Source organism: Etheostoma spectabile, chromosome 23 (genome assembly GCF_008692095.1).
Source record: "Etheostoma spectabile isolate EspeVRDwgs_2016 chromosome 23, UIUC_Espe_1.0, whole genome shotgun sequence".
In the NCBI taxonomy this organism is placed as follows: Eukaryota; Metazoa; Chordata; class Actinopteri; order Perciformes; family Percidae; genus Etheostoma; species Etheostoma spectabile.
Genome location: NC_045755.1, coordinates 21,675,909 through 21,689,684, shown reverse-complemented (window position 1 = coordinate 21,689,684; position 13,776 = coordinate 21,675,909). Strand labels below are relative to the sequence as shown.

The 13,776-nt window shown below is 40.5% G+C and overlaps 2 protein-coding genes across 2 annotated transcripts in view; one reads left to right on the top strand and one right to left on the bottom strand.

Annotated features, from left to right (window-relative positions):
* The window catches only part of cog5 (component of oligomeric golgi complex 5), an 82,469-nt gene that overhangs the window by 13,637 nt on the left and 55,056 nt on the right, over nt 1–13,776 (top strand). The gene's annotated exons all lie outside the window — the stretch shown is intronic.
* Nucleotides 1,378–8,961, bottom strand: LOC116673242 (G-protein coupled receptor 22). The gene is made up of 5 exons (XM_032505428.1): nt 8,647–8,961; nt 5,260–6,079; nt 4,714–4,858; nt 4,290–4,436; nt 1,378–3,082 (listed from the first exon to the last, which is right to left on the bottom strand). The coding sequence occupies exons 3-5, from the start codon at nt 4,834–4,836 to the stop codon at nt 2,030–2,032; spliced, it is 1,323 nt and encodes a 440-aa protein (XP_032361319.1). The 5' UTR covers nt 4,837–4,858; nt 5,260–6,079; nt 8,647–8,961; the 3' UTR covers nt 1,378–2,029.

Genomic DNA, 13,776 nt, shown 5'->3' with positions numbered 1-13,776 from the left:
TAATACTGTATCTGAAGTTTCTTTTATATAGACCCTATTGGTCCCCTAATACTGTATCTGAAGTTTCTTTTATATAGACCTTAGTGGTCCCCTAATACTGTATCTGAAGTTTCTTTTATATAGACCTTAGTGGTCCCCTAATACTGTATCTGAAGTCTCTTTTTATATAGACAAAATTTTCATACCACTGGACCTTTTAACTTAGGCTACATCTACACTACTATGTTGTGGTTTAAAACTCTGTTTTTTGGTATTTACACCTCCTGTCCACACTACTGCAGTGTTTCCGAGCCCCTCAAATGGAGACATTTGGAAACAATGCTGCCCCCGTTTTGATCTGAAACTCCAGGGTTGTGTTGTTGCCTGGAGGGCACAAAACCGAGACCTTCGGAAACAACAATCTACGTCACTCTGTCTTATCGGTTAGGTATGCTTAGATACCTCTCAGTAACAGTTCCACCTCATCCAAGCAAATAAATCCCTGCTCATACTTTTCACCCTTGTTGTTCTTTCTCCAAAGTATTTTCAGTAATTTTCAACTCATACATCGATGATTTATGAGTACAAACAATTGGCTTCCCGTTTACAGCAGTACGCGCATGGCCAGCGTATTTGAATGGTCATGTGATAGGTGTTGTCAGACTTGTTTATATAGATAGATAGGACATTACTACTGCTAATGGAGCTAAAACGCTTGTGTGGATGGAGACCGTTTTTGTCTCAAAATGCTGTTTAAAAATGAATGCTTTTTTGTGTGGATGTATTGCAGTAGTGCAGTATTGCTGCACCACTTCATGGATGAATGGAGGCATCTGCTGCCCATATGTCATCATCACCTTGTATTGTAAGGACACTGAGTAGCAACTCCACCACAGTGTCCATGAGTCACATTTCAGTCTTGCAATTGCACATTGGGACGTGTACCAGAAATATGTTAAAAAGATATGTATATACAGTATCTATAAATAAAGAAACCACTACTAACGTTTTATCAATAATTTTTGATATGACCGCCAAAGGAAAATTAGCTCACTATGTATGCTCAGAATCTTCTTCCCTGGTGTTTGGTCAGCCGTTGACGTAGCCTTTATTGCCAACTACTGGCCAGGCAAGCCTTTGGAGTCGTTTTCGCTTCCTTGTCTGGCCGGAGAGATTTTGTAAATGAATGTTGCATGGACAGATTTTTAAATGGAAATTTTGTTTTCAAAAATATCTGTGTAGGTGTACAAAGGGCCCTAGTTTGTACAATAGATTTAAAAGCTCACTACATGACAAAACAGGCAGAGATGACCTTTCTGAGGAAAGTGAATTTCTCATGTTTTTCCCCTGCATCCAATTCCACATGTAGAAGCAAGAGAGCAGATGGATACTGTCACATATTGTGCCTTTGGTTGTTTATTACAAATGGAGATAAACAATATCAAGGTATTTTATGACACAGTACATTTGTCTTCTTACGCTAGAGAACAACACACACTGCTGCTTAGATACAGAGATATGACTAAATTATCCTTGATAGCACTCCACAACATTCCTTAATAAATAGCATAAATTAGCCTCTTTGTTTGTCTTTGACACCTAGTTTGAGACATTTTTTTTGTACAGAGTAAAAAAAAAAAAATCAACTGTAAATGCAATCCTTGAACTCGTCCACGTTCAGCTGCTGGTAGTTTCATTTATGTGTGATATTTATTTTATGGAAACTCCTCACCTTTATCTCTGTATTCCTCTGATCTCAGGGAACACATCTTTTCTAGAGCCACCATTTAGTATTCATTAAGTAAGCTGCCAAGGATTACTGTACTGCATTGTTAATGAGCACATGTGTGTTTTGCTTGTTTAGACTTGTAGTGTATTTTCCCAACATAGTCATGTTTCTTCCATGTTTTCCCCCAAATACTATTTAATTATAAACAAAATTCCACATCTTCCTCTAAAACAACAGTTTTTAGTTACTTTACCTCAATGTGTGGAATTTCACCAAGTCCTACTTTACATATTTGATATATTTACATTTAAGCTAATCCCACTACTCGGCGTCCTGCGAGCACAGGCATTTTTCTCTGGCTTCCGTGTCCTCGAAAGTGACCTTCTTGTTTCTCCTGGGGTCTATCCACGAGTTATGGATGACCACATTGTTTGGTGTAGGGTCAGCTTCTACTACAGACACTACCCTCTTCTTCATCTTGCTTTTCAAAACCTTTTGGAACTTCTGCCGAGTGAAGGCGTAGAGGAGTGGGTGAAAGATAGTGGTTCCATAGGCCATCACCAGGAAGCCCAAGCGGAGGCGAACAGTTAAATCACTGGGCCCGGTGCTGAGGATAATGGTGTTGAGCACAGTTATTGGAGTCCAGCAAAGTAAGAATGTGGAGATGATAAGAAGAGACATCCTGAAGACTCGTTTCTGCCTCTCCCGTCTCTCCCGGTGACGCTTTACTGCTCGTCTTAGAGCAATAATGACTGACACTGATGCCCGCATGCCCAAGGGTGCATTCCCACCTGCCCTAACTCCTGTGCTGCTCTGTGAAGCGTCAGTCGACTCCGCTTGCGTCGCAGTGCTCAAAGAGATAGTGTTTTTGCGCTTTTGCTTCTTTTTTGGTAGGTTGTGCTGAAAGCGTGTGCCAATGCGAATATTAAGTGCCTGAAGGATCTTGTAGTACGTCACTAGCATTACCACAGCTGTAAAAAAGAATATAGGGATTTGTGCTAGCAGGTGGTAGTACAAACCAAGTTCTGTGTAATACTCATTTGTATGAACCACTGTGAGCACTGAAGTCTGGTTCACATGGTCTGAACCAGAGTTGATGAAGAAGCCTACTTCCATGAAGGGAACCAGGAAACTGAAAAAGGATAGAGCCCAGATGGATCCCAGTAGAGCTACAGCTCGGCCCATGGTGAGAACACGGTTTGCCGGCCGCACTGAGATGTCATACCGGTCTACAGTGATGGCCAGGACGTTAGCAGCAGTAGCCACGCTTGCAAAGGAGACGCAGGCCTCATGGAAACAGCACATCCTAGCAGTGTCAGCTTCCAAAGGAAGTAACACCACCACTGCTGTCAGCGGGATGCAGCATACACACACCTGGAACGAGAGGAATTCAGTTCACATCTCAAATGCATTACGTTTGTTTTCATCTAATCTCTGCTTGTTTGGCATGCTTTGTAATGCTTGCTATAGAATTCTAAATGGTAAAATATGATGGTGTCAATCCAGACTACGTACTGTAATCATTAGTCATGCACAGCTAAATTGCTGAAGGCAATATTGGCTTTGTATTAACCCTGAATACCCAACAAGCCAATCATTTACTGTCAACCTACATTTGATGACGTTTACATTAAAATGAACATGACATTTTTCCCTGGTATATTATTGATATCAGTGAGGTTTTTAGTAGTATTGGTCATTGTAACATTTACAATATCGCCAACAGTTTAATCCCTTTAAAAATCTAAAGTTGTATTTTAGAATTTCCATAATTCTACTCTAGAAAATACTGTTTTCTCTATTTACGATTAGAAAAGCATTAACTAAATTCAGTATCCATTAAAATGAAGGAGACATTGGGCTATCAATTAGATTTTGTCAACTTCCTGGTTTTTGTTAGACTAGTAGGAACTACAAGGCAAAGCTCATTTTGCCATTTGTATGGCAGAACTGCAGAAATAAAACCCTTCAACTTTTGGGGGCAACACTAGTAGCACCTATTATTTTATATAGCAAGTAAGCCAAGTTTATTTCTGGAGCACCTTTAAGCACAGCTTAAAGGAGAATTCCAGTCAATTTCAACACGTAGCTCCTTTGTTTGTAAATGTGTAGTGCTGTCAGTAGAGAGGAAAATGAAACCTATCGGTGCTGCCTACATCGAGTTATCCTCCTGCTAGCATTAGCACCCAACAGGCTTAAACAGGGCAAGTTTTAAACATGTTTGTAGCCTCTTAACATGTTCAAAATGTCATCCCAAGTGCCTACCCATGCAGTGATTCATTCAGAGCGAACACAGTAAATCTGACTGCTGTAGATGTGACAGAAAGGCATAAAGGTTGTGTTAATCCATACTTCTGTTTATTTCTGTAACCCTATCCCTAATGACTGGCTCAGCAATAGATGTGTGGCTCTTTTTAGATATTGAAGCATAGTGTTCCTTATGGTTTATTTTTTTGAAATGTTTGCAGTGCTGAGGGTTAATTTTTTATAGCACCAGAAGTCTCAGTATCCAACAACTTGATGTTGAATCCCTCTTGGCAAAAAAAGTGACTAATAGCTGTTGATAGAGGTCAGGACTCACCAACACATCCACCACATGCAGGTTCATGGTGATGATGTTGGAGACAGAGCTGATGAGGTTCTGTTTCATACAGTAAAGGACGAGCACAGTGAGGTTGGAGCTCAAGCCTAAAACTATCTCCAACAGCAGGAAGCCTGTCAGAGAAACCTACAAACAGAGAGAGCAGGGTGGCATTTAGTGTGAAATTCAATGTTATTTTAATGTGGTCATAATAATGCATGATCATAAAAATGTGTGAACATTGACTTTATACAACAAGGAAGTCTTCGTACTTACACAATGTGTTTTAGTATGAACCCATTAATGAGCCGGACAGTTGCCAGTTTCCTGAAAATATCATATACTGTACCTCTGTGGATTGACTCATGCTGTCACATTAAGTTGATTAAAGAAAGCCATCTGAGATGTGAGGCTGCAGCAGTACCTGGAAACCGATGGGGTAGATAGTCCCGTCTGAGGTCATGTCCAGGTCATAGGGGTCAGCTGTGTCGAGCACCGTCATGTTGCTCATGGTGGCTGCAGAGATCAGCACTGGAGATGTGTGCATTATCCCGATGGGAGGAAGACGCCTGGAGAGCAGTATGCAACAAAAAAGGTCTATTCAATAAATATTAAAAACATATGAAGTTCTACTAGATCTTTTTTCAACCAGTGAACTTGCAGCTAATGCTGCATTTTTCTTTTAGGTAAGATTGTACTATAATAGTTACGATTAGGGCTGCGGGAGGTTATGGGTTTTACTGTATCTCTAAAGTTCTTTTGTCACTTTCTATGTGTAACACCGTATGAAATACTATGAATTCCTTCACGGAAAGATTGTCATTGTGCCCCTCTTTTTTGGCTTTGCGTTTGAGTGTGGCTGTTTTGTAACAGCTATAAAAAGATCCTTCAGGTGCTTGGACTTCCACGTTGTACAAATTATTTAATTTCTAGATTAGGTGTGCAAGTGTGATATCAGGCCTAAACTCACCACTCCCTCCCAGCAGTGTCCTCTCCAGCTCAGCAGCAGTTGAAGTGGCCACAAGGAAGTTGGTGGAGCATGTCACAAATTATCCCACCATATCTTGACTTGACGAGATCAGTCTTCCCTTCATCCATGTGACTTACAGCATTCTCTCTGTAAACATATCAGAATTTGACGGACAACAAAAAGTCTTGTGTGCTTTAGCTTTGGGGATACTGGCTCCGCTCAGGCGAAGGAAAAAGTCTGTTTGTGAAACACAGAGAACAACAAACACCCGCCACTCGTTGGGGGGCATGTGGTTTGCAACATCAGTGCAGTGCACTGAGATCAATGCTTTCTTTCATGCATGGCTCTGTCTCATCATTGTCTGTTGTGCTTGGACTGTTGCCTCCAGTCTAATTCCCTCTTGAAAATGATGCCAGTGCCAGTACAATCCTCCCGTCTCCACTTCTCTCCACGTTTCAGGTAGTGTACGTCTTTCACACTCGTCCTGATATGGCCCACAGCAGTTTATGCCATAAGTTTTATAATTTCATATTTCAGAAAACAGTGGAGGTAGAAAGTATAGATGTCAGAATGGTTGAGATGTGTCAAGAGAAATCTAAACAAGGTTGTGTGTTTTTACCTCTGGACTCAAAGGTCAGAGACCCGGATATAGGTCATATGGTCTTTGGAGGCTACTCAAAAAGACTGAGCCCTCGACTCCTGATTATTCACAGCCTGCATACTCCTCTGTCCTTCAGAGACTGCCACAGAGGAATTGAGAGTGATGTCATGTCCCATTATTGCCATCACCTTCCTTTGCCTTTACATTTAATCTCTGATCCTGCGAAGAGAAAGAATAGAAGATTTCAGTCAAATAGTTTTAAAGAAAGAATATGTGTTGCATAGATATCAGATCTTTCTCCCTGGTCTGCATGTTGCATCATGTCTCCCGCCTAATTTCAACTCATTTATCATCCTCTGACAACTAGCTTGCTCTTTCTGTGCTAATTGGACGCCTGTCTCTGTATTTGCAATGTGTGTTTAATCAGTTTATGATGCCTTGCCTTTTATCTTTGATGGTTCTGTTCATGTGTTGTTAAACAAATGAGCACTGGAAACTGTGAACTGGTTCTCTGCAGACTGTCTTAGTGTATCAAATGATATGCTGACTTACTGTCACAACAACGGGCCACACGCGGTTTCATTCAGGATCAGGACTCAGCTGTCTTGAGATTTTAAATTTGGCTTTCGTTTGGCTTTAAGCGTGAGTGGCTGGGGACATCAAGTACTGAAAGCTGGCATTAAAGGTCTGGTCGAATTCAGTCATATTTACTTATTCTTAGATCAGATAGTTCCTAATATATATTAAGATGTGGCCAGTGTCAGACTTTTTCTATTCAAACACTATGTTCTTTTAAGGTTACTCTTGTTTAGACCACATTTGAGATCTGAATGAAACGGTTTTGCAGAAGAATGCAAAGAATCACAAAAATATTGTACTGGTACTCAACAAAAAGAATGCGGGAATGATCAACTATTAATTTAAATTTCTATTTACAGTACATATGCTAATATCTGTAATGAAGGGGACTCTAGATTTGGTGTGTGAATCTATTTACACATGTGTCAATTCTGTAAGTTAAAAGGTGTGGAATCAAATGTACTATGGACCATACTAAATTCTTATTGGCTGTTTTTAGATAACTGCACAGCTCTGACGCAGCAAACTTGGCATGATGAATCAATACTAGTTGCTCAGTCAGCTGTATGTAGGCTACGGCTTCTGCTGCTTTTATTTTGGTAATATTTAACGATTCCATTTAAAGAGACCCGGAACCCCAGAGTATGAATATGTATTTTGTGAACATGGTTCATGATATAAACTTCATAATCCATGATGACCTGGGAAGTTATTGCACGTGTAATTATTTTGATATATTTGTTGTGGATTATACGTCACATCACTTGTTTTTTGCCGTGGAAAAAAAATCATCATTTTGTTGTCGTAATCATTGTAACCAATTATAACTTGTAGTAACGTGAAGGTATTTACTATTTCAGTCATCGGTGTGGAGTCCAAGATGTGAATGAATGAATTGTTTTTATATCATTAAAATGGTCCATTCCACATGACACTTGATAGTAATACATTTAAATAGATGCTACACACAGAGTACGGTCTAGACCTGCTCTTTTATGGAAAGCGTAGTGAGATAACTGTTATTTGGCGTTATATAAATAAAATTGAATTGAATTGTGTTACTATACTATATATTACTATATATATTGTTACTTTATCTGTATCTGTGGTGGAGAACTGTAAATCCAAGCACCTTTACAATGGTTTTAGATGCTCTCTATATGCTCTGTTATTCAGAACAGGTGACACATTTTCCAGCGTTTGATTTAAATAAATAGGCTTTACAAAGGGAGGTGAAACTCCTGCAGCTAAGGCGTGGGACATGTTGAAAGATGTGGGCTTACATTAACCTTAACCACGCAAAACTTTGACATTAACCCAACCAACATCAACTTCAACATGCCTACGAAGTTGTGGCAAAATGCCGAGGTTCCAGAGCCAACTCTGCCGAGGCTTCATTTATATGAAGGATATCTGCAAAGTGATGCCCATGTCTTAACAAGGTGCCAGGTAAGCAAAGGAAATAATTAGTTGATTAATCCATTGGTCTGTCAAGAAAAATATGAACAATTTTGGTAATTGGTTAATCATATATTAAGCAAAAATGCCAAGCATTTATTGATTTCACCTTCTCAGATGTGAGGATTTGCCCCCAATTTATAAAAAAGCCATGAAAAAAGGAATTTAATATCTTTGGGTTTTGGACTGTTGCTTTTTCAAAAAGGCCGGCTTGGGCTCTAGAAACTTGATGGGTGTATTTAAATATTTACTGACCTTTTTAGACTAAACAATTGATTGAATAGATGAAAAAAAATCTGCAACAATGACAGTGATGTATTCTTCTTGACCGGTTCTTGCTCTGATACCTTAAAGTAAAGTCTTTATAGTCTTTTTAACTGCACAAAATATGCAAAATTGTTGGCTTTGGCTCATCATTTAGCTGTATTTTCTATTACATGAAATGCATGTCCTGTGGGCATCCTCATTCTAAGCACAAATTCTAATTCTTCTCTACAACAGGAAAGCGGGTCTCTTTGGGAGGCAGTTTTTGAAGACCCATATTGCCTGCTGTTTGACAGCCACTCATTTTGTCTAATTATTCTTGAACTGAAATAGTCACTGCTTGAACATTGTGACTCACAGGCTCAACAACATGTCAGCAGGCTGTGTGTTGATCTTACAGTGCCTTCGTCTAACACATTCACATTGCCTTGCTATCAGAACACGATAACAGTGTTAGTACATAAATGTGCCGTGTGTTAATTTACCTCTAGACAAAGACCATTCCTCAATCATCCTTGGGTCTGCAGAAGTGCTTTCCTTCCCTGTAGGGCTTTGTAATCTCAATCCCCAAAGGTAGCGTAGAACCCACAGGTGATAACTCTGATTTGCTGAAGTTTAGGATAATAGTCCATCATTCAAGGGTGCGTGTTAGTTAGTCCCTTCGGGATGGACATTTGACGGGTAAAAAGCATGCAGCCACAGAACCTGCAGGGAGCAAGAGAGATACTGACGCTTCTGCTCTCCCACCGCCTCTCTTCTCTCTGCTGTGCTGCTTTTTCTGTCGGTCTGTCTCTCTGTCCTGCTTCCTGCCTCTCTGCCTTCAGTAGCCCTTCCTACTCGCCCTCCCCCTTCTTCCCTTTCTAAGACTGTGTTCTCCTTCTCTTTTTTTCCCCTTTTACACCTCTGCGCTTGACTAATTGGACGCAAAAAACAGATGTAACACTCTTCTCATAATTTCTCTCATTTCGTATGTTTCTTCCTTTCTTGTTATCTTTGTGCCGCCTTATGTAAGCAAGGAAAACTTCAGCATGCAGGGACAACACATCTTTTTTTTATCCTTGAGTGCTTCTGCCTTTCTTTTTTTCTCTTTCCTTTGTTTGTTTACCCACAGAGAAAAAAAAGCCTGTGAGGAAAAACTGTGGCCATAACATTGCTAATGACAGCATCCTTCCTCTCCGGACTTTGGCCACTCCTCCGCTGTTTCTGTTTGCATTGCACCTGCCAGATAGTACATGCTTAATTGTCCCAATCTGGCTTTCATTGGAACAGTCGCAAAGTTGCCCTTATTGCCTGGGCATCATATGTGGAAGGTAGCTAGTGAGTGGACTAATTAGGGCTACTGGGCATTGGCATGGCAACAACAGCACCGCCGGCCACAGCGATCACAGAATTCAAATCAGGGCCTCTCGGCTGTCTTCCGGGATACACCTCTCCTTTAATAATACAAGAACTTATGATCTGGTCAGAGAGAGAGAGAGAGAAAAGAACTTGCAGACAGTTTTTTTTCTGAGTATGATATGTGAGTGAGGCAGACATAGAAAGACATGTAGACAGCTCGGAGACAGAGAAAAAACAGACCGTTACAAGACAAGGCTAGCCTACAGGCTGCTGACTTGTCCCCAGCTGTGCTATTTCAAACAGAGGTACATACAAGGGAGTACAAGTGCAGGGCTGTGTTTGTGCTTTGTATTTCTGAAAGAACATTCATGGACTCTGTGCTTAGGGATAAATGGCACACCAGTAAATGTTGGGGACCCTCTGTATGCTCTGCTATTCAGAACAGGTGACACATTTTCCCGCATTTGATTCAAATAAAGAGGCAGATAGGACATGTTGAAAGATGTGGGCTTACGCTAACCTTAACCACGCAAAACTTTGACATAAATCCAACCAGCCGATCACCTACTACTGTCAACATGCCTACCAAGTTGTGGCAAAACGTCCAGGTTCCAGAACCAACTCAGGCTGCATTTAAATAAAGTGTATCTGTAAAGGGATGCCCATGTAGGAGCAACGTGCCAGATCAGCCAGGGAAATAATGCCACACCAGGGATCCGGTAGCAGAAATAGCTGCAAACGCAAGGTCAAGAGCTAATAACTAAAAACTTTAAAAAGGGCACACCTTTGAAAAGTCTAAGTGAACATAGGGTAAGCAACCGAATATCCATTTAACAATCAGGGTTTTTACTGCAGTTTACGGCCTTTTGCCTGTTTATGTCTTACGGTCGACTGTGCGTTGCTATGGTTGTTGTACACAACCCAACTAGCCGAAAGTTTGCCAGGCTGCAGTCAAGATGCACGCCTAAAAGAAAAGCCCACAGCTCTGGTCGAGACGAGAAACTCAGCCACTTTTAAATATTATGAAAGACTGGGGTATCAACAGGTTTTTGGAAATGCTCAAACATCACGTGGAATGTTTACTTTCATTAGCCATGGAAACCAATTAGTCAGAATATTGTACTATTTTTCAGAATAAGGGCAAAACCCAGGATATTATGTCCATGTAAACATAGTCATTGGTTTACTTTGATCCATGTATAGATCTGGTCATTGTCAGAAACGCCTGAATCAGCAACTGTTGAATTGAGGCAAAATTCAAGTAATCAAAATTAGGATGCAGAGGGTATCTTTAAGTTTCCCAAAATGTGTATTAAAATGTAGGCGCGCTATGTCATATCAATCATGATAATACCAGTATCATTTTTATTTTTATATGATTTCTTTTTTATAATGGCAATATTATGGCTTAATGAAATTGCCTGTTATTTTGGCAACGGTTTAGATGTGCCTTTTGTTAAACATTTTATATTTCATACAGATTCTGAATCTCACTCGGAGGTATGGTTGTTTTACAAACTAAGGGATGGAGATCTTTTTGTTTTTGTTTTTACGGAATATTTGAAGGCAAACTGGTAACGTTCATGCTGAAATATAGCACTATATTTTAACACTCATTTTCAGCTGTACTTGAATTTAATGATAAAATATTGTTCAGTATTTTGACATATTGTCGAGAATATAATTGTATACCCTAAAATATCATGGTATCATTTCAGTGGCATATTGCCCTCACCTTTTTAAAAGTTTCCTGCTCACCTCCCCATGCCTTCTCTCTTCTTTGTCCTCCTCTGTCCCTACCTGAGGTCTCCCGTCCTCTTCCATCCCAAAGTTGAATAGAATAATTATGGTAATTTAGTTATTTTCATGTTTTGTAAAAAGCTATGTTAGCACAGCTCATTCCCTTTAATTTAAGTTGATGCTCATTCTGACCTAATGACGACCGTGCAATCACTTTCATTTTCATCGTGATTTATGATTTGTAATTATAACACTACAATCGCAAAAACAGAATCATGGAGAACAACAATTATTTTGCAAATTGCGTTTTGCAAGTAAACTCTTATAGTTTTTATCATCATGGCGTGCACCTCTCGAAAAACGTAACCACACGTGGCGACGCAAGTTGCTCAGCCGAGGCTTGGTACCGTTGCATCCCCCCCCCCCCCCCCAACTATTTTCCTGGTTCTTCTTCTCCATAAACAACATGAACTCAAGGAGAGGTTTAACTTCTCCTGCTCCAGATGTAAGATCAGAAAGAAGATCAGAAAGAACAGGGGAGACACTTTGTTTCTCTCACTAGGACTCTAGAGTCGGTCCTCGCTCCAAAGCTAATCGCTGTCACCCTCTCACTTCTCCCTCGCGCTATCACCTACTCCCCACCCCACACACATGCCGGTTCAACGCACACACCAGCAAGTATAAACATCAGGCAAGTTACGTAGGCTATGGCAAATGCTCAACCATGAAACGGCCTTTAGGCATGTCTTCATATTCCAGCCTGCTCATATCTCTGCCTGGCCCTGTTTTAGTTTTCTTCTTGGCTTAATAAACTTCCCACAAATCATGACTGTAGAATCACTGTGTCCAAACTCTTAAGAGTCACTTGATGTTCGCCTGACCCTCCTCATACTTTCTATTAAAAACAGCATTATCCATCACATGTTGTAATGCTCTTAAAGCCTTACAAACCACTGGCAATTAAAGCTTATTTGACTGTTTCGCCTAGTTGTAAATGACTGTGAATGGTGCTCACAATCCATACCCTGCCACATGTGGCAGGGTAGAGGCAGTGAGGTTTCCCCCTCTGTTACCTGTCTCCCTCCACAACCCCCTTTTCTCATTACCTCCATCACCAAGGTGATGCTACAGGGAGTTACACTCTGCCATGCTAGTAATTTGAAGCGCTGCAATGCTGTGTTAAATTCCACTGTAGAAAATCATATTGTGATGGATGGATAATGTTGATTATTGATTATGTCCATCTCATTGTCCTCTTAAGAATCAGCTGAGTCAATTCCCCCAGCACAGAAGCCAGGGCACATCTGGGCCAGGGCACATCTTATCCTCTGGGAACAAACACATAATATCAAATGGCTTGTGCGTGCATGCGTGCGTGCGTGGCTTCAAGCATTACATTTCAGACAGGCCACTGAGCATATTATGACAAAAGTCAGACTAGACCAACCCCTTCCTTTCTCTCTCTTTCTCACAAACACACATATCTAAACAAGCAAAGAGATTTGGGGCTCAGCTGTTTGTTCGTGGTCTCTGGCAGGCTGTAGTCATAATGAGGCTTTGAGCGGATTGCTTTGTGGCTCCTGGCCAATTCTTGGTTTGTCTGTGTCTCAGCCAGCCACCTGCCTGGTAATATTCTCTCTCTCTCTCTCTCTCTCTCTCTCTCTCTCTCTCTCTCTCTCTCTCTCTCTGTGTCTCTCTCTCTCTCTCTGTGTGTCTCTTTCCCTCTCTCTCTTTATGGAAAAAGAGCTAACAATCTTTAGATCTAGACAAAAAGAAAAACACATCTGAAATGGTTTGATTTCAGTCCCCACACCCAACACCGGTACGCCTCTCCTGTCCTTATGAGCAGCTGATTTTTACTCTACTTTTGTCATCCTGATTCTTCATTACATGTGACTGTCAGAAAGATATTAAGCAAAAGAGTAAGTAATCAAAAAGTGGGTTGGGATGATGGCATAGAATTTAAGGAACTGAGCTTGCAGCTTTTCATGCCATGTAAGACCGGAAAGAACAGGATAATGGAAAACATTTTTTCTTTTTTTATTTACCTTAACACCCACAGTCCAAACATAGTTTTATCATGAATATAAAATCAACTTTTTTGCTCACTTTCCTTGCGACGAAGATAACTTATGGAAAAATTGACTTAAAGCCCAGTCTGATAATTTGTCTAACTTCTGAAACTAACAAACAGAGACAAACACAACCACGTGACGCAGCGATCAGCCAGGTGTGTGGAGATTCAAAAATATATTTTTTAAATGCGTTCAATGACAGAGTGTGTGCCTTTTATCTATTATTTTTTCTGAACAGTTATGCAGTCTTGCCCCTCTTTGTGAGGAAAGGCTTTTTTGCCGCACTTTAGTCGGGTTAATATTTTGTTCATGCACCAATAGTCAACCTTACCATATCGCCGCAATATCGACATTGATATATTTGGCAAAAATATAGTGATATTTGATCTTCTCCTTATTGCCCAGCTCTACTACAAACACTTACACCTGCGTATGTGGTCCGACAACGCACAGGTCCTGATC